This window comes from Poromitra crassiceps (genome assembly GCF_964638095.1).
Source record: "Poromitra crassiceps genome assembly, chromosome: 22".
In the NCBI taxonomy this organism is placed as follows: Eukaryota; Metazoa; Chordata; class Actinopteri; order Beryciformes; family Melamphaidae; genus Poromitra; species Poromitra crassiceps.
The window spans coordinates 22,710,098-22,732,564 of NC_139647.1; the positions used below are offsets into that span (position 1 = coordinate 22,710,098).

Sequence of the window (22,467 nt, forward strand, 5' to 3'; positions counted from 1 at the left end):
CTCGCTCCAACTAGATCTCACTATCCTGATGATCAGTGTTGGGCAAGTTACTTTCAAAATGTAAAATACTACATATTATTAGTCATACTTTCATTTGAAAGTAATAAGTTACTTTACAATATCACTGTCTGTGTAGAGTGACTCGTTACTTATTACACTACTTTTGCATTACTTTCACCAAAATAACAGCAGTAGCAGAATGACATCGCCCGGACATGACCCGGAACCATCACAAAACATAATTTCGGCCATCTTGAAGTCAGTGTAAACCATCCAAAATTTGAAATGTTATCCTTTTCCTTTGTTATTGTCATCTATAGTGGTTATTTGCATAAAATCACACAATTTGATTAGGAAATGATTGTATCTTTATTTAAATATGTGCTTTGATAATTGTTTTCTTTTTTACTAAATTTGTAGCTTGTGTTACTTTACAAAGTAACTGGTATAATATTACTGAAATTCTATTGGTAATAAGTTATATTACTAATTTACTGCTAAAAGTAATATATTACATATACAATATGTTATTTTTGTACTGCTGATTATTAGTTAGAAACCATCCCACTCTTGCTGTTGTGACTTGCGTGATGTTGCTGGGTATTTCTCTGTGTACTCAGGCTAGGTTACACAGTGCGCCCCTCTTGACGATTTGCAGTAGGGACTAACCTAGTCTCTCCCCAGACTCAAATATTACGTTGAATCGATGCGCTCCGCATACTAGATAAACTGAGTCTGTGCCACTTCACAGCCACTGCTGGTTTTTGAAGGTGGGTTGAAATTGAATGAGTGACATGTCGTAGCACCGATGAGAGAGCGGTTCGAAAAATGGGATGCGCCTCCCGTGTCGTCTGATCGCAAACTCGTTACTGATTGGAGAGGACTGAATCCACCACTGGCCAAGTGAACGGTTCCCTCCCATAACCAGCCGGCTGAGGGAAAGTGTCCCAGACCCAGAGAGAGAGGAGCATGCAGTAACGTAGTGTATCAGCGTAAGAACTCTCATGGGTCTGGCATTGAGACTAGGACCAACCTAACCCCCACCAATACTGCCAAATCTAACTGTATAATGGCACAACGTCTGATTTGAGCAGTTCCACACACAGTCTAACCGCATGGGATGTGGTTTAGAGTAAGTTGGATGCATTATTATCAGCTCCCTAACTGCAAACAGCAGCTGAGTCACTCCAGTGTGTTGGCAGAACTTGGCACCCTGCATCGCATCACAGAAGGTCCGAACAGAACACCAACCCCCCCGAGTTCTGCGGTGCTGAATACATATTTGTGATGGCAGAACTGTGCTGTGTGTCTTGTCGTCCAATAGGATGCTGTTGTGCCAGAGCAGGGAAGGCTTTGCAAGTTGTAGTTGTAGTTTTGTGGAATAAACAATAAGACATGTCATGTATGCTCTGATGTTGACCTCCCCAAAGACATTGACATGCCTGTGGTGATAGTGTACACGTACATGTATTAATAGAACTAGAAATATTGCACACTTTGCTTCTAGCGTGCCTCACATGCTTCACGTGCTCGCCGCCAGCCGAACACCTCGCCTTATTATAGTAGTGCGAAATATTAACTACGGGTGGGGAATCACCAGAGTCCCCATGATACGATATTATCACAATACTTAAGTCACGATACAAAAATATTGCGATTTATTACCTTTTTTCAACTGCAAATTATGTCCCAAAAGGGGGGAAAAAAACATCAACATCTGTTTTATCTAATGAGATCAAGTTTCCAGTCTGTTCATCTCACTTTAATTTTATTGCAAAGAAAATGGGATTGTCAAGCAGACAGACTGACCAACACTGTCATAAACACCTGTCATCAATTTTGCATGCACATGACAATTTATATAACACAATTATGCAATACTTGGCATTCGTGCGATATTGCCACACCAAATGTTGTGATACTGTTATCAACCCCCCCCCCCCCCCCACCCCTAATATTAACATGTGTTTCGTTTACGTGCTTTGCTCTGACATAAATAGCTTCAGCTTGCGCAGCAGATAACTAAAGACTAACTAAACTAAAGACTAAGCACCAGCTGCCAGCTAAATGACCACACATTAAAACATTTCCAGCAGGCTACTTTTTTACTGTCACATGCTTAAACATGGCAAAAAGTGTTGAATCACATCCATAGACATAAATAATATGGACATAGCTATCCCATTACATTTCTTCTACCTGGCAGAGTTCAAACGTTGGCCGTCACCATCTTGATTTTTCGTCAGCAGAGTGGGAGGGAATGGGTTGAGTCCTTCTGCACCTCAGGTGAGATGGGAGTTTCCCAGAGCCGCAGCTCCGCCTGCTATTGGTCCATGATCGGCAAGCTGCATGATCACTGGACAGGCGATCTGTCAATCACCCCCTTTTCTATCATCTATTTTACTCCAAACGGGCGAGTTATATACAAATTGACCCCCCTAGTTGTTATGAAAAGGTGACATTAGCTCTATAGACCAAAACCGTGTTTCGCCCCTCACTGGAAAGATGTTTAATCATGTTACAAAGACGGGCATTTTAACATGGGGAGATCTGCCTACTGCCCCCTCCCCCAAGTGGCCATTCGAGGAATTACAGCTTAAAACAAAGACTTCCGCACCTTCCTGGGAAAGGGGGGTGGTGGCCTTGGCCACTGATCACATCCCAGCGCTTCCCATGCATACACAGCACAGCCCCCCTCCCTCCGCTGCGAGCGGAGACTGTAGTTATTGGCATGTTGGCATCTCTGCACTTTCCTCGTCGCCGCTGTGATATCCTTGTCAGCAGCCAACAGGCCTTGGCTCGCCATAGCTTTCTCATTAAACTATGCATCAGATAGGCCTCATCAAAGATTAAGACTTTCCTCACAAGTTCATTACAAGATGCCCTGCTTTTTAGTTGATGAGGTGATTCATCCATAATGTATGTGTATGAACATACATTGCAGTGTTTGCAGGATGCCCGCGAGACTGGAGAGCAAAAGACTGAAACCCCTGGAAGAGAGAATAAAGTTACCCGGCGTTTGTTTTTTATTAAACCGGCATTACGGTCGATTAACTGCGGTCTAATTACTTAACGTGGAGTTGAAATGGAAGATCAGACTCCTTTGAAAACTAGAAAGACATGATGGGGGGGGGGGGAAGCACGATAAGAACTTGAATATAATTAAATCGGTGGTTAAAATTGGTTTTGATGTTGCAGCATTGGTGGTGGTGAGCAGGGTAGTTCCAGCGGGGGCTGGGAAGCACAGGTGCTTTATCAGAAGTGGCAGTGTGAATGAGGATCATCAAGCTGCGCTCTGATTGAATCCGTTCTCATCGGCGGCGGCGGCGGCGTTGTTTCTGAGCGGCGGCGCTTCCCTGAGTGAGTCAGCGGGCTCTGGGATTGGTCGCCTCCACTTATCCAAGGGTGATGAGCGAGCGAGTCAGCCTATTTTATCTGCCAAAATGCCTCCTGGGGGGATGGGAGAGGATTGTCAGCCGATGTGCTTGAAATAAACCTCAGAGCATTGACTAAATGTCAGAGCTGAGCGGTGGCCGCCAGTGTCTGCTGCAGCGAGGTACCACAGAGAGCTGGAAGCGACGGCGTGTCGTTTTCAAAAGGGCCGGTCATTACTTCTTGATCAACAGCGATGTGGGCAGGGTAACTGTAGGCATATTTTGTGGCACTTTGCAGCATCACTCAATCTCTGTGATTTCTTCCCAAAGACAAGATAGCACGTGCTGTGTTGCGGTGTCACGTACAACCTACTGTAGTAGGGCTGGGCAATTATTTTATCAATATTTTAGATATCGTCTTAGATTTTGGATATCGTGATATCATGATGGTGCGTAAGTGTTGTCTTTTCCTGGTCAGGCTGCATTATAGTGATGTAATTTTCTGAACTTGCCTTTTATAACTGTTCTATTATTTGCCTTTAGCCACTTAGTCATTATATCCACATTACTGATGATTATTTAGCAAAAATCTCATTGGGTAAACTGTAAATATGTTGTGAAAGCACCACGTTACAACTGAACATTGTAGAAAATACCGAGATACATTTGTGTATCATCATTCAGCCGAAAAGATCTTAGATACTAGATAGATATGAATTTCGGTCCATTTCGCCCACAACCTAAGTTAAGTTAAGTGATCCTTTATTTATCCCCATGGGGAAATTCATCCTCTGCATTTGACCCATCCTCTACTGGGAATCTTCCTAGAACTAGGAGCAGTGGGCAGACGCAGTGCAGCGCCCGGGGACCAACTCCAGTTCTTTTGCCAGTACCTTGGTCAGGGGCACTGACAGGAGTATTAACCCTAACATACATGTCTTTAGGTGGTGGGAGGAAACCGTAACACCCAGAGAGAAAACCCACATGAACACGGGGAGAACATGCAAACCCCACACAGAAAGGACCTGGGACGGACCGGGGCTTGAACCCGGGACCTTCTTGCTGTGAAACAACAGTACTAACCACTGAGCCACCGTGCCGTACATAGAACTATAGACCAACGGCAGACAATTATGCAGATTTTGTAAACGAGGCACAGATATGTATTGGTTTGGAGCACAAGCCCACATCATGTTGGGTGGTTCATGTTCTGCTTGTAAGGAAACGCACACTCTCTCTCTCTCTCTCTCTCTCTCACTCTCTCTCTCTCTCTCTCTCTCTCTCACTCTCTCTCTCTCTCTCTCTCTCTCTCTCACTCTCTCTCTCTCTCTCTCTCTCTCTCTCTCTCTGTCTCTGTTTCTCTCTCTCTCTCTCTCTCTCTCTTGTCTCTCTCTCTCTCTCTCTCTCTCTCTCTCTCACTCTCTCTCTCTCTCTCTCTCTCTCTCTGTCTCTGTTTCTCTCTCTCTCTCTCTCTCTCTCTCTCTCTCTCTCTCTCTCACAGCCTTGCTGCTACAGATGGCAGTGGGCAGAAGGATTTTGTAATTAGCAGAGGCTGTTTTCCATATTGAGGCCGTCTTCTGGAAGACGTGCTGGAAGCCGCTGTATAGCGTGAAGGTGTACACGATGTGAAGGCGTACACACGATGTGAAGGTGTACACACGATGTATAGAAGATTAGAGTTAAAACACTGCAATGAAGTGTCTGAGGCCACGTGTGCCTGAGTGCAGGCAGCATCTTCAAACCCCTTAATGATTCCCTCCGCTGCCATGTGTGGGTGTGGATTAGGTCATCATCTTACTCACACTCTCCAGAAATAGCCAAATATTGCTTAATGCCAGAGCTGCACTAGCATTTCTGCCAAAAAACAAACAAAACGTTATTTGTCCGTCCTTATAGCAACACAGCATGTGAAGTGGTATCCATCCTTATAGCAACACATCATGTGAAGTGGTACTGGGGTGGCGCATATATAACCTTCGCTATGTAGGACTATCAACGTATGGCTTGGCTGACCTTTTGGGTTTAGTGTTGTTAGATAGGACTCCTACAGGTGAAATCAATGCATTCAAAATGTCGTCATGGCAAAACAGTTCCAATGGATGTAAAAAATAAAAATAAAATAAAATAAATAATAATAATAAAAATGAAAATCAAATAACCCATTGCCATGCTAAAGACATCACTAAGCCAGTGTGGGAGAATATAGCACTCTGCCATGAGGGACATCTGGTGTTGAATACCTGTCCAGTTTAATATCAATGTAGCATTATGCTGCATCATTTGAATTCTGTCAGTCAGTTCCAGCCTTGAAATTGGATTGGTCAAATAGAGAAATGAATGCCATCAATACTCTTGGTGCAACAATGACAATCTGAAATCAATATTCAATATTCAGTCTGAGGTGAACACATATTAAACTAAGAGCCGCTGAGCGAAGGAAATGCAAACATGAGCGAAATGCTACGTCGATACTAGAAACAAAATTGTAAAGAGTGATCACTTATATTAGTTGGAAATGGATGCCCATATTTTCTCAGTCACATTTCAGACTTAAAACATTTGCTGCTCATCTGATGCTCTTCAAAAGTGACCATTATGGTAATCAAACTCAAAAGTATGTTTGTGATGCTCATCCACCAGGGGGCCCCAGAGGAGAGAATTAATATAGTCTCCACTGACATCACAGTGATGATCATGGATCTCACCAGAGGAGGCAGCCTTGCATCAGTGGAGTGAGATGGTTTTCTCCAATAGGAAGATTGACTGACCTTTTTTAAACCAGGCAACTTGACGGCAGATTCTTAGTTTGACCTTGGAGAGAGAAGGGAACACACACTCAAGACAACCAGGGAGTTGCCCAGTACTACCCCCGTCTCCTACACCAGCGCTTCTCCATTTCTCAAAGTGGGGTCCAGGGCCCCAGTGGGTCCCCAGCAAAAAGGGTAATAATTTATTTTCATTTCAAAATGACTATTTCGGTCAAGGATTTCATACACTTTCTGTAATAACACATCTAAAAGTGTGATGATCCTCCCACTCCCCTTGGCCCTATCTTGCAGGAGCCTGGTGTTGGGGTCATTAGGCTGATTGGGTGCACCTGTGCACTCAACAGCACTCTCATTTCACGGCAACCTTTTGAGGTGGTAAAGCATGGCAGCAACGCAGGTGTAATCATTAGCATTAATGAGGGCACCTGGCACTGGAACGCCGAAACAGAATGGAAGCATAATTAATGGTGTTAGTTACAGCTGCTTTACTTCCTGCTTTTGCCACCTCAAAACTGTTGCTGTGAAATGGGTCACTTAAGAAGATCTTCAGACAATTCAGTCTCTCTGCGTCCTCAGATGCACCTTTTGTTCTGTTCCTCGTTTGTGTTTGTGTCTTATTTTCCCTTAGTTTCAGTTAATCAGTTAATAAACTATTGATTTAATTGACTTTGGTGTATGACTCCCCTCATTACAACCTGGCTCAAGGAAGTAACAAATGAGTCACACGCCAAAGTAAAAGTTAGGCCTAAAACAACAATTTATTAACCGAAACTAAACTAAGGGCGAGTAACTAGACAACAACACAAACTACATTAAACAAATGCATTAAGCCCAATGAGTGCGGTGCACTCAATCAGCATAACAAGCCCAACACCAGGCTCCTGTAAGGCCATGTTCAGACTAGGAGGCCAAATCTGATTTGTGAACTTTAGTGACCTATTAATGATTCTATCCAGATTGGTTTTATGAGTCTGGACGCTCCAAATCTGATTTGTGTCACTTGTCCCAAACCACATATGGAGGTCTGGACACACAGATCCGACTTGAACACTTGCCCAAATCAGATTTGTATCAGTGTGGACACACTCTCAAATCAGATTTGGGCAACCAATCAAGATAATGATGATTAATGACTTCAGCAGCAAATCGGATTTGCCTGTAATGTGAACATGGCCTAAGACAGGGCCAGAGGGGGAGTCATCACAAAAGCTCAAATCTTATCAAATGAGGATCCATGGTCTTAATTTGTGTTCGTTTAGCGGACCCAAAGTTTGAGAACCACTGTGCACAAGCCTCCAAATTAACCTTCAGCTAACAGCTAACCATTGTAGGCCTATATAGCATGACCTTCCCATTTTGTATTGTTTGCCCTTGGTTTAGCTTTAACCTTTATCCAGGGAAAGTCTACTGAGCACGCTCTTTTCCCAGAAACACACTAATTCAAAATCTGACCGTTACACCTGGGAGCTGCCCGGTGCAAACCGCAGTCTTCCACTCTTGGCCTCTAAGCAGCTCGTCCGCAGCAGTTGGGGGTTAAGTGTTTTTGCTCAAGGGCACCTGAATGGCAGGGCTAGTTGTCGAGGTAGGGGGGGGGAGCGCATCGCTTTCCCCGCTCCGCGTTTTCCCGGCCAGTCTTGGGAATTCTCCCGCTCGTTTCTCCGACCTCTTAACGAGACGGCACCTATCCCAACTCATCATTCTCACCAGTTAAGTGGCTGTAAATACGCTGAGATTCACAGTTAATGCTGCTATAGTGGGAAGATTTAAATTTCTCCGCTGCGCTCGAGGCGTTCCCTTTCACAATGCCTAGCATGCTGATGCAAAGCATGTTCTCTAAGTGGCTGGATATACACTCCACACGCGTTGTTTGGCATTCATAATTCATCGTTGTTGTTTCACAGTCAGCCTCATAAAGCCCCCAGGAAGTGGATATCTGACTAGCTTATCGCGCCTGCATAAAACACGTCCACAACGTTGTCGGCGGAAGACGAGATGTTTGCTTTAGGATGTGAGGATTCTGTTTTGTTTTGTCTGAGTCATAGGGAAGTGGTAGAGGGAACGAATAAATCCTTCGCCTCCTGTGTGTGAATAGCTAAAGCCCGTCGTAACTTGCAACGGAAATTAATAGCCTGTTGCCAGGAATCCTACAGTGCACTATGATGTATCCATTATTTAAAGGCCGTTCTGGATGTGGGAGTAGGAGCTCGCAGAGTTGCAGTTTTCGAGATGTCGTGAGTGGGAGGGAGATAAGCCCACTCGTTTTGAGAGAGGGCCGAGGAGTAGAGGCGCCCGGGCGAAAAGGGGAAAGTGCAATATAGAAAACTAGGATGAAGGTCGGTGTGTGTGTGCGTCTCTGCGTCTGTCACAACTTTGAAGGCCTCGTTTGCTTTTTGTGTTTTTTTTGTATTTGTTGGGGAAAGGGTCACCGCATCCTACATGAGATCATCTAACAATGCTGTGCGAGTTAGAGATAAAGAGAGATTGGAGATGGAGAAAAAGATACAGAAACGAATCAGAAAATGCGACTTCTTCTCTGCAGCCGTGCTGAAGACAAAACAAACCTCAACCTTTAGTGAGAGTGTGTGTACCGGTATGTGTGTGTGTGTGTGTGTGTGTGCAAATTCCACAAAATACAAGTCTGCATTCCAGAAATATGAATAGTTAACTATGAGTAATAATACCCAACTCGCTCACACTAAATTAATCCATTTGATCGCCTAAAATTCCACCCTGTTGTAACTTGTAATCAAGCTTTATTTTAGTAATGATTGTTTTGTATGAATGGCCCCTAATGAGCTGCTCACAATACCTGATGCCCGCCACAGGGGCCCCCCTGCCGTTAATGACAGGGGCCCCTGCTGAATATGAATGAGGGTTTGTTCTGATGTATATAGAGGCGGCTGTGTGGGTTGGCTTAATTAGTGAGAAGAGCCTGGATTCCCGTGGAGCGGGGGACCTCTGGAGCCTTCCTCTCTAAAAGCTCCTAGGATCTTAAGAAACCAGGTCAGATAGTAGGTATCACCTTGTTCTGCAGCCTGACAGGTTGTTAAGGTCAGATAATGGAAGTACAGTGGGGGGTTCTCTGTATGTTGGGTTAACACTAGGAAAGGTGCTACAGTATAGCAGGTTTGATGTGGTCACGTGAGCTATCAAACCTTTTTTGGTACTGAGCTGTTAGAGGAGAAAAGCTGGAGCAGCTCGGACAATTAAATACCTTTTATTTGGTGCAGAGTATCAGACTGACGTTTCGATTCAGATCTCCATCAGTCATGCATAGTCTGCAATCCCTGCACGCTCTATGTCTGATGCATTTCTATGATGTTTTATTTTGACTATTTCTATTATTTCTTTTATACATTGCCTCTGCAGAATCTGCACAGCACTTTAATGGCCTTAACGACTTGATGTTATATTTTATCTTGTATTATATGCTGGGATCTGGCATGGCTGCCATATCCTGTTGTTGTTGTTGGTGCTTTGTGAAGGCGATGTCCTCATCTTTTACGTGAGCTCGCTCACTCCCGGAGCTATTGTGTCACGATGATGCTTGTTATTGTTGCTGTAGGGATGTCACGATACTAGAATTTCTACTTCGATACCGATACCCAGGAGAATATCCATACTCAATACCATTTTCGATACCACGTGATGACGACACATCAAAAATAAAGTGAAGACAGATGGACGGACAGACGCACACTTCTCCATCATCTAGGCCCGATAAAACTCGTTAAAACTTTGCACTGACAGCAGATTAGCCCTGCTCTAGCCATCAGCCTATCAGAACATGTTTAGCTTGTGAAAGCAACAGATACCCACCAATGATAGGGAGAGAAAAAAATCAGTGATTTTTCATTAAAAGAAATCACTGCTGGTATCGAAGCTGTTGCAAATGAGTATTGTATCCGTTTAAAATGTTTAGTATTGATACTTATCGATACTATCCATACCTGTTTCAAATGAGTATTGTATCCATTTCAAATTTTCAGTATTGATACTTTTCGATCGTATCGATACTTTTGACAAGCCTAGCCTGCTGCCAACCAAATTTCCTTTGGGATACTACTAATAAAGTTGAAGTTGTCATGACTCTGTCATGACTCTGATGCCTTAATCAGAGTCATGACTGATGATGACTCTGATGAAGATGCGAATCGAAACGTTAAGTCTGATACTCTGCACCAAATAACGGCATTTAATTGTCCGAGCTACTCCAGATTTTCTCCTCTCTTTTTTGAATCAATACTGCATTCCTTTTCTGCGATGCACTGGACCTGCCTGCTCTACAGCTGAAGCACGGTGGGACTCTCCCTCTCTACTGTTATATTATGTCTTCTTCTCCTCCAACCTCCAACGTGTGCCCATTGTTCTCTCTGTTGTGTAACCTTCCACCACCGGGCCCACAGCACTCAGTCCAAACAGTGTTGCTTAAGTGGTCCAGATAGTGTGGCTGCTGCTGTGTGCTGAATGAAACGCTGGGAGAGATATGCATCAAGTGCTGAATGAAGCAATGAGGCCCCAGTGGGATGGGGGAAACAATGGCTCCTTCCAGGTGGTGGTTGGTGGTGGTGGTGGTGCTGTGCCTGTGAGAGGAGTGTGGGGGGAATTGGATGAGACACAGAGAGCTCGTCTGGCTGCCTGGCTGTTAGCATTGGACTTGGCAGCTCTCTGCCAGGGAAGCGCTGACAGGCAGGCGTGCCTGTCACAGCACATGAGTGGATCTCCCCCCGCACAGCACAGCACAACCCACCCCCCCAGACCCTGTAGGGCAGCCGGGGCTCTGCAGCAACTCAGCACTGCTGCAGGTCCTCCAGGCAGGCACACGCCACCACACAGCCCAACAGATCGTATAGTGTGAAGCCAGGCCATGTGTCATGTGGGGGTTGAAAAGCAAGACGCAGGGTGAGAGAAAGGCCAGGCAGAGATGCTGTTAGGAATGTCTTAGTAGTGAGCACTGAGCAGTGGTGGGAAAGGAGAACTTCACCAGGAACAACAATGGTGATTTCTTTTCTTTTGCACATGATCTCACACAAATCCGAAAAATGCAAACCATTTTTGCAGAGATTAATTTGACATATATTGAGAGTTGATTTGAATTAAGTTGTGGACCAGTGATGTCATTTTGTGCATGAATGACATCACTGGTCCACTCAATTCTCAATAATGGTCCAAATAAATGAATGCCTGCAAAACTGTTTACAGTTTTCGGGTTATGTGTGAGATCATACTGTGCGAAATAAATCGGCGTTGTTTTTGAGTGAAGTTCTCCTTTTGAAATATCTTATCCAAATAGTGGGACTATACTACTTTTGATTCAGTTTTGCTCAAGTCAGAGAACTTTAATTTGAACCAATAATGATGTTTATTTCCATGGCAGCGATCATTTGTAAGAGTGTTATTTTTTTCAGATGGTGGATATTGTTTTGGAATGGAATTCTTCACATCTAGCTGTTGGTATTACATTTTTATAAATTCATGGAAATTCCTAATAGATGATATAACTGGGTAAGAAGAACACTATTGAATATGGCATGAGAATTTTACGATCTTATCCTTTCATCAGTATATGTGAAAGCCGAGTACAGGGTGTTTCTCCAGCTTTACTGTGGGAGTCGGTGAAGAAACCGGACAGAAACGACGAGGGAGAAGTAATGAAAAATGCAGCCTCGCTCCCTACTGACAAATATAGCCATGGAAGACTGATCATTTATTTATTTATTTTTCCTTGAAACCCCAGGAGGCGCTGTAATCAAACGCCGATGCACAGGTGACACAGGAATCCAACGCTTTCCCCCCTGCTGGAGAGGTAGAGGACAGGCGACAAGCTCAAAGAAAAGCCTATTAAGATGTGTCAGAGCTACTTCCTCGTGCAATTAGGACGACGTAGAATAGAAAGTAGATTTCAGAATATCAAACTGTAACCCCAATGAATAATATGTCATGTGGTGAATACATTCTGCACTTTCTAAGCACTGTAGATATTCAAAATAGATTCTGTGTGTGCGTGTGTGTGTGTGTGTGTGTGTGTGCGTGCGTGCGTGCGTGCGTGTGTGCGCGTGCGTGCGTGCGTGCGTGCGTGCGTGCGTGCGTGCGCGTGCGTGCGTGCGGCATCCATGGCGTGCATGGCGTGCGTGTCTGGCAGGTTGTTCCCACGCAGGGAATATCTTTCTTTGTTTAGATTACCTTACTGTGACCCTTTGCTGTTGGAGCTGGCTGTTTGCGTAGCCCGGACCCAGTTGTTTTGACTAGCACAGTGTAAGCAGTGCCGCTCTCTCTCAGCGTATTTACCTCATAAAAGTATCTGAAGACTTTCCTCTCTCTTTTTTTTTTTTTTCACCATGACATTTAAAATTGGATCTGTTGTTTCACTTCATGTCACGTACTGTACAAGGGGTAAACATTTTAATATTCAACATTTCTCTCTTGGTTAAACTGAAGGCAAATCATACTGTAAGTGCGATGTGAAGGCAGAAAGAAACAAACTCAAAATATAAAATGTCAGAATACTTTTAAGGTCAAGGAAATACACGGGTAAATTGGACTATTTCCCATGGTTTTGAGCAGGCTTCAGCATTGCTGAATTAGCAGACTGGAGCTGGAGCATCTGCTAATTTCATTACAAATGTAATATTAGGGCTGCAACTAACGATTATTTTCATAATCGATTAATCTGTCGATTATTTTCTCGATTGATCGATGAGTTGTTTGGTCTATAAAATGTCAGAAAATGGTAGCAAATGACGATCAGTGTTTCCCAAAGCCCAAGATGATGCTCTCAAATGTCTTGTTTTGTCCACAACTCAAAAAGATAAGATCAGTTTACTGTCATACAGGAGTAAAGAAACCAGAAAATATTCACATTTATGAAGCTGGAATCAACCTTTTCTCTTAAAATTGTACTCAAAACGACTATAAAAACAGTTGTCGATTAATTGTCTGTCGATCGACTAATCGATTAATAATCGTTGCAGCTCTATCTAAGTAAGTCGAATTAATTCCTCAAATCCTTCGCCTTGTATTTGCTGAATTATTACCGCAATATGAATCTGTCTGGGCATGTATAGGAAATCAAGGTTACATAGATAGAAGTGGCAGCTCGTCTGATTTTCCTGCAATGAATTGGTCCTTATTATACGTCTCTGAACACCTTGATCTCCGCGCTCCGGGCTGGATGTTATGTGTATTGATTCAAGTGAAGATTATGACCCTGTTAGAGAGCGAGACAAAGCGCTCTGGCCTTCAGCCACACTTACAGAGATCCCAGACACATTTTCTAATAAGATGTCTGGCTGAATGTTTTTTCACACAGTGGAAAACTGACAATATCGGTTGAAAGTGACTTGATATTGTAGAGAATGAGAGGGGAAGGCAGATGGGGGCGAGAAGAAGAGACGGAAGGAATAATGAATTGAGATTAGCCTGTCGAGATGACACACTTCTAACAGACCCGGGTTGTATTACTGGCTCGTTTGCTTTGCCAGGGGAACGAGGAAAGTGCCCTCGGTCACAGTATAATGTAGACATTCATTCTAACCTACAGTATATGCCTAATCTAATCAACCTTTTTGTGTCTTTTGTCCTCTCTACAGATGTGCTGTGGACTGCTGATGGTTTGCCCTCCTCGTCCTGCTCAAATTCAATGGCAGACAAAGACGGCGCTTCCTTGTTCTGCTCCTGCCACTTTTGAGCTCAGAAACACCGATCGGCTCCACGGCTAAAAACCACCGGTCTCGCCTCTTCTCGCTTCGCTTCACCGTCGCTCTCTCTGAATCTCCACTTCTCAGTCCGGGCCCCATCATCATGTCTTGTTTCCTGGCATCCGCGTTCCTCCTGGCTCTCCAGACGTACGCTGCCCCGCCTGAGCTTGTCCAGGCTGGATTTGGCGTCGTCACACCACCGGACCCCATGGACCTCGGTCCTGGACTAGCAGCCAACGTCTCTGGAGATATGCCTCCCTCTCCGCCTCCGCCCCCGGGCACGAGCAAACGAGCCCCGCACAGCATCATCATCGGGGTACGTAAGGGCGGCACGAGAGCCCTGCTGGAGATGCTGGACATTCACCCCGAGATCGCCGCCGCCGCCACCGAGGTGCATTTCTTCGACTGGGACGAGAACTACGCCAAGGGCTTCGACTGGTACCGCGAGCTGATGCCCTACTCCTACCCGCACCAGATCACCGTGGAGAAGACCCCGGGCTACTTCACGTCGCCCCTGGCGCCGGCGCGCATCTGCGCCATGAACTCCTCCATCAAGCTGCTGCTGATCCTGCGCGACCCGGCCGAGCGGGTCATCTCCGACTACACGCAGGTGTACTTCAACCGGCTGGAGAACCACAAGCCGGTGCAGGCCATCGAGAACCTGCTGGTGCGCAACGGCGCCCTGAACACCCGCTACAAGGCCATCCAGAGGAGCCTGTACGACGTGCACATGCGCAACTGGCTGCGCCACTTCCCCCTGGAGCAGATCCACATCGTGGACGGCGACACGCTGATCCGCGACCCGCTGCCCGAGCTCCAGAAGGTGGAGCGCTTCCTCGACCTGCCCCCCAGGATAGTGTCGTCCAACTTCTACTTCAACCAGACCAAGGGCTTCTACTGTATCCGGAGCGACGGGCGCGAGCGCTGCCTGCACGAGTCCAAGGGCCGCCCGCACCCGGCGGTCAACAGCACCGTGCTCCAGCAGCTCCGCTCCTACCTGAGGGAACACAACCGCACCTTCTACAGGCTGGTGAAGCGCACGTTCGACTGGCAATGATGGACCCGAATAATGGACCCGGGTAGGACTCAATGGAGCCACTGCTACCCTGTCTGCGACGAGGGCAAAAAAGGAGGGGGAGGGGCATAAAGCACTTTACAAACCTGACATTTATGAAAAAAACATTGAAAAGCCTCTGAATAAACTCCATTGTAAGCTCTGGTTTCAGCTAGAGTTCTATATTTACACCATAAGGCAAAAAGGAAACATTCAAAACCGTAACTAACGGGCATAAGAAAAGTGGAAAAATCTCTAAGCTTGATAAGTCATTATCTTTGTGCCGGAAGCGTTTAAAGTCAGATTTTGCAGCAGCGAAAAAACAACAAGTTTGTGAAACCGATGAACTTTTTTCCTCCCCCTTTGTTTGATATTCTTGTTCTTGATAATAAAGCGTTCTGCTTTGAAACGTATACCAGCAAAGTGGCATGTCTCTCTCTCATCCTCTCTCTCTCTCTACCAGCAAAGTGGCATGTCTCTCTCTCATCCTCTCTCTCTCTCTGTCTCTCTTTCATGCTAGCCTTCAATAGCCCCGGAGCCCTGTAACCTGTGTTATGTAGGGAGTATGCTAAGCTAAGGTAGGCAGAGCCCTGTAACCTGCGTTCTTTAGGGAGTATGCTAAGCTAAGGTAGGCAGAGCCCTGTAACCTGTGTTATGTAGGGAGTATGCTAAGGTAGGCAGAGCCCTGTAACCTGTGTTATGTAGGGAGTATGCTAAGCTAAGGTAGGAGCCCTGTAACCTGTGTTATGTAGGGAGTATGCTAAGCTAAGGTAGGCAGAGGCATTGGAATAAGCCTTTGAATTTGCTGGGGTGGAAGGTAGACATTAATGCTGAGGAAATGGTTGCCCTGAAGCGGCGCTTTAGTCGTACCGGGACCACTAATGGCTTTGGACAGTGAAGGTAGCCTGTGCCTGCCAGCTAAATCAGTGCAATCTCCATAGTCAGCATGCATGCTCCGATCCAGGCAGGAGCGCTATTGCATTTCGCACACTCTCTCTGTTCAACAATTTGCTCAGGTGTTAACGGTAGTCTTTAAATCATATTCTTAACAGGCCTCACAAGACCGGAAAAAGCACTTAAGACGACAACGTTGTATCAGCGTCTTCCTCTTCTCTCTCTCTCTCTCAATATGATCTCTTTCTCTGAGCATTACTACCCAGGGGCATCGTGGGGGCATGTAGTCTCACTATGCACAACACAAGAGACACGGCTCGTGTTTCTTCTTCCATCGATCGGGCTTTAAACAGCAGCCAAAGCTACAGCTCCGCAGGGATCTGTGCTGTTCATGTGATCGGCGCTCTCTGTCTGCCGGAATGAGCACTACCGCTCTCCTGAGGCGAGCAGCAGGCATCGATGCTGCGCCGGATCTATATCTGGATACGTATGAGCGATGGGGAGGAGGGGTGCATCGCTGACTGTGTGGGCATAATGAGCTAAACCGTATAAGGACGCGGTGTAGTTTATAGGTGATTTGGGGTTTAAAATGATAATTACTTCCGCCAATTATGCGATGCTATGTGTGTGTATATATGCACAAATTCATTGTGTTGATGAAAAATAAACCAGCCGTGAATCAGTGCATGCGCTCTGGGGCGTTCCCCTTCTCCTCACCAGGGGGCACATGGACCTAACAGAACCACTGGTGGGGATAGTGTGAAGCAGTGATTCCCACCCAATTTAGTTAGGGGGCAAGGACTCCAATTGGATGAGATGTCTCTCGGGCCCAAATCTGAGAATATTTATATTGTTGGATATGATTTTTTCCAGAATGCCATGACTGTCTGTATTGTAGGTAGAGAGATAACAGTGAAACTATGATCAAAACAATCATTATTCTACCTTCTCTCATTGTGTTAATGTCTTATAAATGAAATAATTCTAAGTTTAAGAATTCATCCGTTTCCTGGGGACCCCCTGGAACCACCTCACGGCCCCCAGGGGGTCCCCGGACCTCACATTGAGAACCACACTGGTGTGAGGCAGTAGTGTCTCTCTAGACGCACTCGTTCCAGGATCCCCTCTGCTCCATGCACGCAGGTGAAGAGGCTGTGACAGTTACCTCCATGCACGCAGGTGAAGAGGCTGTGACAGTTACCTCTGCACGCAGGTGAAGAGGCTGTGACAGTTACCTCGTGACCTCGTGACCCCGGCCGGCGCCTGTCTGCTCCACTACGTGTCGCCCAGCCACTCACCTGGAAGAGAACCAACTGTCCTCTGTCCTGCCCCGCGGCAAGCCTCTGTCCAGTGCCACAACACACACACACACACACACACACACACACACACGCACACACACAAACACACGCACACACACACACACACTCTCTCACACACACCTACACACACACACACACACACACACACATTCCCATGGTGTTGGACTGCAGCAGCACAGTGGTTCCATGAAGCAGGTGGGCAGGAAGGACAAAAGGGCAGGCTGTGGTTACAATGTGAAAGCACGCTCGGAACAACAGACTCCTCCCCCTTTTCAGCCCTGATTTATCCGAGGGAGAGTTGACTGAGCACGTGCGCTCTTTTCCCAGCAACACCCTGCTAAGTTCACATTCATACAGTTGCATACATTTACTGCACAGCTGCCCAGGACTATTGAGCAGCTCCTCTATTGCGATTTGGTGCCTTGCTTAAGGGCATTCCTCATTCACTTCCTCCACCCTCGTTACCCAACTTGATCAAGGGCTTGAAACCAGCAACCGTCTGGTTACAAACTAGCTGATAGTCTAATAGTAGGGATGCACGATATATCGGCATTCATATCGGTATCGGCCGATGTTAGTCATGTTAGTCAGTTATCGGCCATAAGAGCAATGCTAATATCGGTTATCGGTATTGGCCAAAATTTTCATATCAGTGCATCCCTATCTAATAGTGTCAGCATGCCCACACCCACCCCCCAACCCCTATAGGCCTACAGTGAAAGAACCTAAGCCAGGAACCATAATGAGCCACGTTACCTTGTTGTCATAAGTGAATCATTTGTTTTACTGGTATTACCTACAATATGAAAGCTTTTGTTACAACATACTATTGAGCCATTTAAAACTATTGCTTAAGTCATTTAAAACTATTACTATTAAGTCATTTAAAACTATTACTATTAAGTCATTTAAAACTATTACTATTAAGTCATTTAAAACTATTACTATTAAGCCATTTACATGAACATTATCCCACTGACACTATCTACCCAATGTCACTTTTACTTGACAATTTACAATTTGAGATTGTTTTGTGTTTCCTCCATCTTCTGCTGCTGGTGTGATCTCTGCGCTGCATGGGGCACTAAGTCAAATTCCTCGCTTGTATGATTACTCACCATGGCTATTAAAATGAATCGTGAATCGTGGCGCCATTACCTATTAAGCCATTTAAACCCCTTGACACTAAGAAGTTAGTTTAACTAATGGCTATTATTGAAGGAGTTACTTATCACTTAAATGTCTTTGATAATTGCCGTCCTCAGGTGTAATTAAGGCTTTGAGGGGCAGTCTGAGGCAATCTGCTGCAGACCTTGCGCCTGGTCTTGTCACCGTAGACGCCTCTAACGATCTGTCTTGGGTTGTGATTGATGACGCACTTAGCATCGAATCAGAGCGCAAGTAACGCACACTGCTTGCTAAGCTGTTTGCAAACTAGCGGCCGTTGTAATTGCGAGATACAAGTCTATTACCCAGGTGTCCTTGATGTGAATTAATGACCTCCATGTCAACATTGGCAGCAGTATATAGTGCACATTAACAGCCAACTGACATGGCTCAGCAGCATATAGGCCTACATAAGATCAGTGTTGGGGGTAACTCATTACAAAAGTAACTTATTACATGTAATATATTACTTTTAGCAGTAACTCAGTAATTACAAATAGGATTTCAGTAATATTATACGAGTTACTTTGTAAAGTAACAGAAGTTACAAATTGAGTTACATTTTCTTTTATCAAAGCACATAATTTAAATGTAGATACAATCATTTCTTAATCCAAACTGTGTGTTTTTATGCAAATAACCACTATAGATGACAATAACAAAGGAAAATGATAACATTTAGAATTTTGGACGTTTACACGTTTTACTTCAAGATGGTCGAAATTATTTTGGGGGATGGTTCCGGGGCGGCGATGTCATTCTGCTAGTGCTGTTATTTTCGTGAAAGTAATGCAAAAGTAGTGTAATAAGTAACAAGTTACTCTACACAGACAGTAATATTGTAAAGTAACTTATTACTTTCAAATGAAAGTAACTAGTAATATGTAGTATATTACATTTTGAAAGTAACTTGCCCAACACTGCATAATAAGATATAAACAGCATTGTCCAGTGAATCACAGTGTGTCTCAATGTGTCAGTTTCTTCATTCACTTTCATTTGGATTTGCTCCATGGACACCGCAGTATTTACAGTCTTTTCCACTAGTCACACACTGAATGGCTTTACTATTTTCATCATAAATTTGCATAACCATGCAGTCAATCATTTCACAGGAGGAATTCAAAGATAACCTTATTGCCGACTGCGTGAATACCTTTTGTCCGTATTTCTCTATTAAATCTTATTCCACACACAGCTGTGCACACAGGTGTGACCATCTGGACTGTTCCTCAGCTATTTGTAAAAAAAAACAAAAAATGTTTCCCAGACAAGTAATCTCCCTTCGCTTCCTGCAACAAAGACATCACCAGCAGCAGTGGGGAGTTGTGTTTTTATTGTAACGCTGCCTGGTTCAAATTCAAGTAGCCTGTGGGGAGTGATGCATACTTTGTAGGCAACAATGCCTAACATGAAGCCAGCCCCACTGAACCTTTTTAACACGCCAGCTTGATCAGAAAGATGAGCGATGAACATAAATCTAATGAGATCAGAGACCCTGCAACCTACGTCTTTCCCAGAATACACACTGGATTAGCCAGAGCACAAAAGGATCAAAGACATCAGAACAGAGGGGATGAGCGCGTGTTTTCTAGCACCTATTTTAAAGATGCTTTTGCTTTTTCTTTTGTGATGACTTATTCATTTGTTTGTTGATTTATTTTTCATAACCCCCGGGCGGCGGGTGCACAGGGCGTGTGTTTGATGTGCTCCCGTGGAAGTCTGTGCTAACAAAGGAGGAAGGCTGCATTCAGGTCAAAGGGAGGGGAAACAGACATGTCTCCCCTTATTATGGGATGCACGCTATAAAAGCTCCTGATTAAGCCGCTGAGTTGTATAAATATGTAAACTATGATGAGGTGAGATCAAGGCTGCAAAAAGCGCCGTCGTGTTTGTACACGAGACAGAGAATTTTGAGAATGTGGCCATGCATTCTGTCTGCGTGCAGTAGGCTATAGGGCTGTGAATCGTCACTGGCCTCACGATCCGATTACGATTCATCTGTCGACGATTTGATTCTATACGATTCCACGATGCATCTCGATATACAGCTCAAAGGATCGCAGCTCCAAGTATCACATCCTCAATTTTCTATATTATTATTACTGCACATGGCTACTTTTTCATCAATTAATACAAGTAGTCAGATACATATCAACTCCCTTTTTTTTTTTTTTTTTTTTTAACTTAGAAAGTGCTTTAAAACCTGAATGTCAACATAAATTTAAACATAAACATTTTTCTTTCTTTTTTTTACTATTTTTTTTTTTTTTTACTAAATAATAATAATACTAAATAATAATAATAAAAGTGCTTGTTGTTACATCTCAGTGGCAATGTTTTCTTTCCAATCAGCTGTTTATGAAAGAACATGATGGCTAAACCTACAGTTTGTGTTTGTAAGTTAGAATGGGGGAAATGGTGGCGCAGTCGGTAGCGCTGTCGCCTCACAGTTAGAAGGTCCTGAGTTCGATTCTCGCCTGGGACACTGTGAGCGCTGTGGTTGTGTTCCCCCCCATATCTTCAGTGCCTACTGCCCAGGTGGGGTATCTCGTCGTAAGGGCCTTTCTCTCTGTGTGGAGTTTGCATGTTCTCCCCGTACCCCCCAGGGGGTTCCTCCGTATATAACCCCCCCACTAAAAACATGCAGAAGATCAGATCGTCATCGTCATCCGACCAGTGACGACAACACCCGAAGTTGGTCCCCGGGCGCTGTACGAGAAAGCGACCACTGCTCCTGGCCTGCCCCCCGGAGGAAAGGACATGCCTGGATGGGTTAAATGCAGAGGACACTTTTCACCGGCCACCGTCAGCATGAGTGTGTTGTGGCCGCATGCATGTATTGTGGTGTTCGTGTGACAATAAAAGACGGGCTTGTCCGTTACGAGAGTTTTTTTTTTTTTTTTTTATGCTGACAGGAGAGCAGGTGGTGACATGAAAGTTAGTGAGAAAAGGAGAAGATACTGAATAATGACATCACAACAGTATAATCCTAATGTTGATTTAAAATGAGATATTCCTTTAAATACGGCTAAAAAAGGTTAAAAAAAAACACTCAAAATTTTTTCGGCAGCGCCCAACGGGCGCCACCGACACTCCCTTCCGCTTGAGGGGGGGGGCCCTGCAGAGATGAATAGCCCCAGGGCCCATGAAGTGTAAAATCGGCCCTGATCGCGACAGCAGCTCCGCATCGCGATGCATCGATCAAATGATTAATTGTGACACCCCTAAGCGTGCAGGCGTCCATGCATGTGTGTGTGTGTGTGTGTGTGTGTGTGTGTGTGTGTTTTTGGGGGGGGGGGTGCATGCTGATGCTCCTTGCTGCTCTGTAGATGACCTCTTGCTGTTCTGCAGGAGACAGAATGTCAATAGAAAGTCGCTTTCCAGAGCCCCTCTGAACAAACAGCTTTTACAACCAATTTTCCCCTTTCCCTCTTATTCATTGTAATACGCACACGCAGACCCTTCACATGTCCCGTCACACATGATGTTATATATATATAGTGTCTCCAGTGTTGATCCAGCAGATGATGTTCTTCACTCCCCTCCCTCAACCTGGTTTATCCCTCAGTCCCTCTCTATACCCTGCGGCTCCTTGTCCATTCAAATCAGGGCCTGGTGGAACATTGCCAGGAGGCATTTCTGGAATATGAAATGGACTCTCCTCTGGGTATACTAGTCGAGCCCCGAGTCCCCCCACTCTGATTCCTCCAACTGCCAAACGACAACAACAACAACAATCCCAGTGAGCGCACAGTCATGGCAGAAAGCATCTCGTTTCACTGCCGGCTTCTATAGCAGCCAGGGGCCCCATAGGAGCCAAGTGTCACACATGCTATTTCCATCCAGAACAGAAGGGGCTATAGAGGGAGCAGACTGAAAGCAAGAAGGTCTCTCCTTCTCCTCTTGAAGTCTGACTCATCTTTTGCCTTGTTCTTCCCCATCGGCTGGGAGCAGTGTTGGGGGTAACTCATTACAAAAGTAACAAATTACTTTTAGCAGTAACTCAGTAAATATATAACTTATTACCAATAGGATTTCAGTAATATTATACCAGTTACTCTGTCAAGTAACACAACTTACACATTTTAAATGGAATAATTCTAAGTTTACGAATTCATCAGTTTCCTGGGGACCCCCTGGAACCACAATTTTCTTTCCATCAAAGCACATATTTAAATCAAGATACAA

At 44.9% G+C, this 22,467-nt stretch overlaps 1 protein-coding gene across 1 annotated transcript in view; it reads left to right on the forward strand.

Moving 5' to 3' along the window:
• Positions 1 to 15,175, forward strand: part of hs3st1l1 (heparan sulfate (glucosamine) 3-O-sulfotransferase 1-like1) — a 34,839-nt gene extending 19,664 nt beyond the window's left edge. Inside the window, exon 2 of the mRNA XM_083658378.1 lies at positions 13,732 to 15,175. Coding sequence (XP_083514504.1) covers positions 13,943 to 14,896 — 954 coding nt within the window. The 5' untranslated portion in view covers positions 13,732 to 13,942 and the 3' untranslated portion in view covers positions 14,897 to 15,175. The remainder of the gene's footprint in view (positions 1 to 13,731) is intronic.
• The last annotated feature ends 7,292 nt before the right edge of the window (positions 15,176 to 22,467 follow it).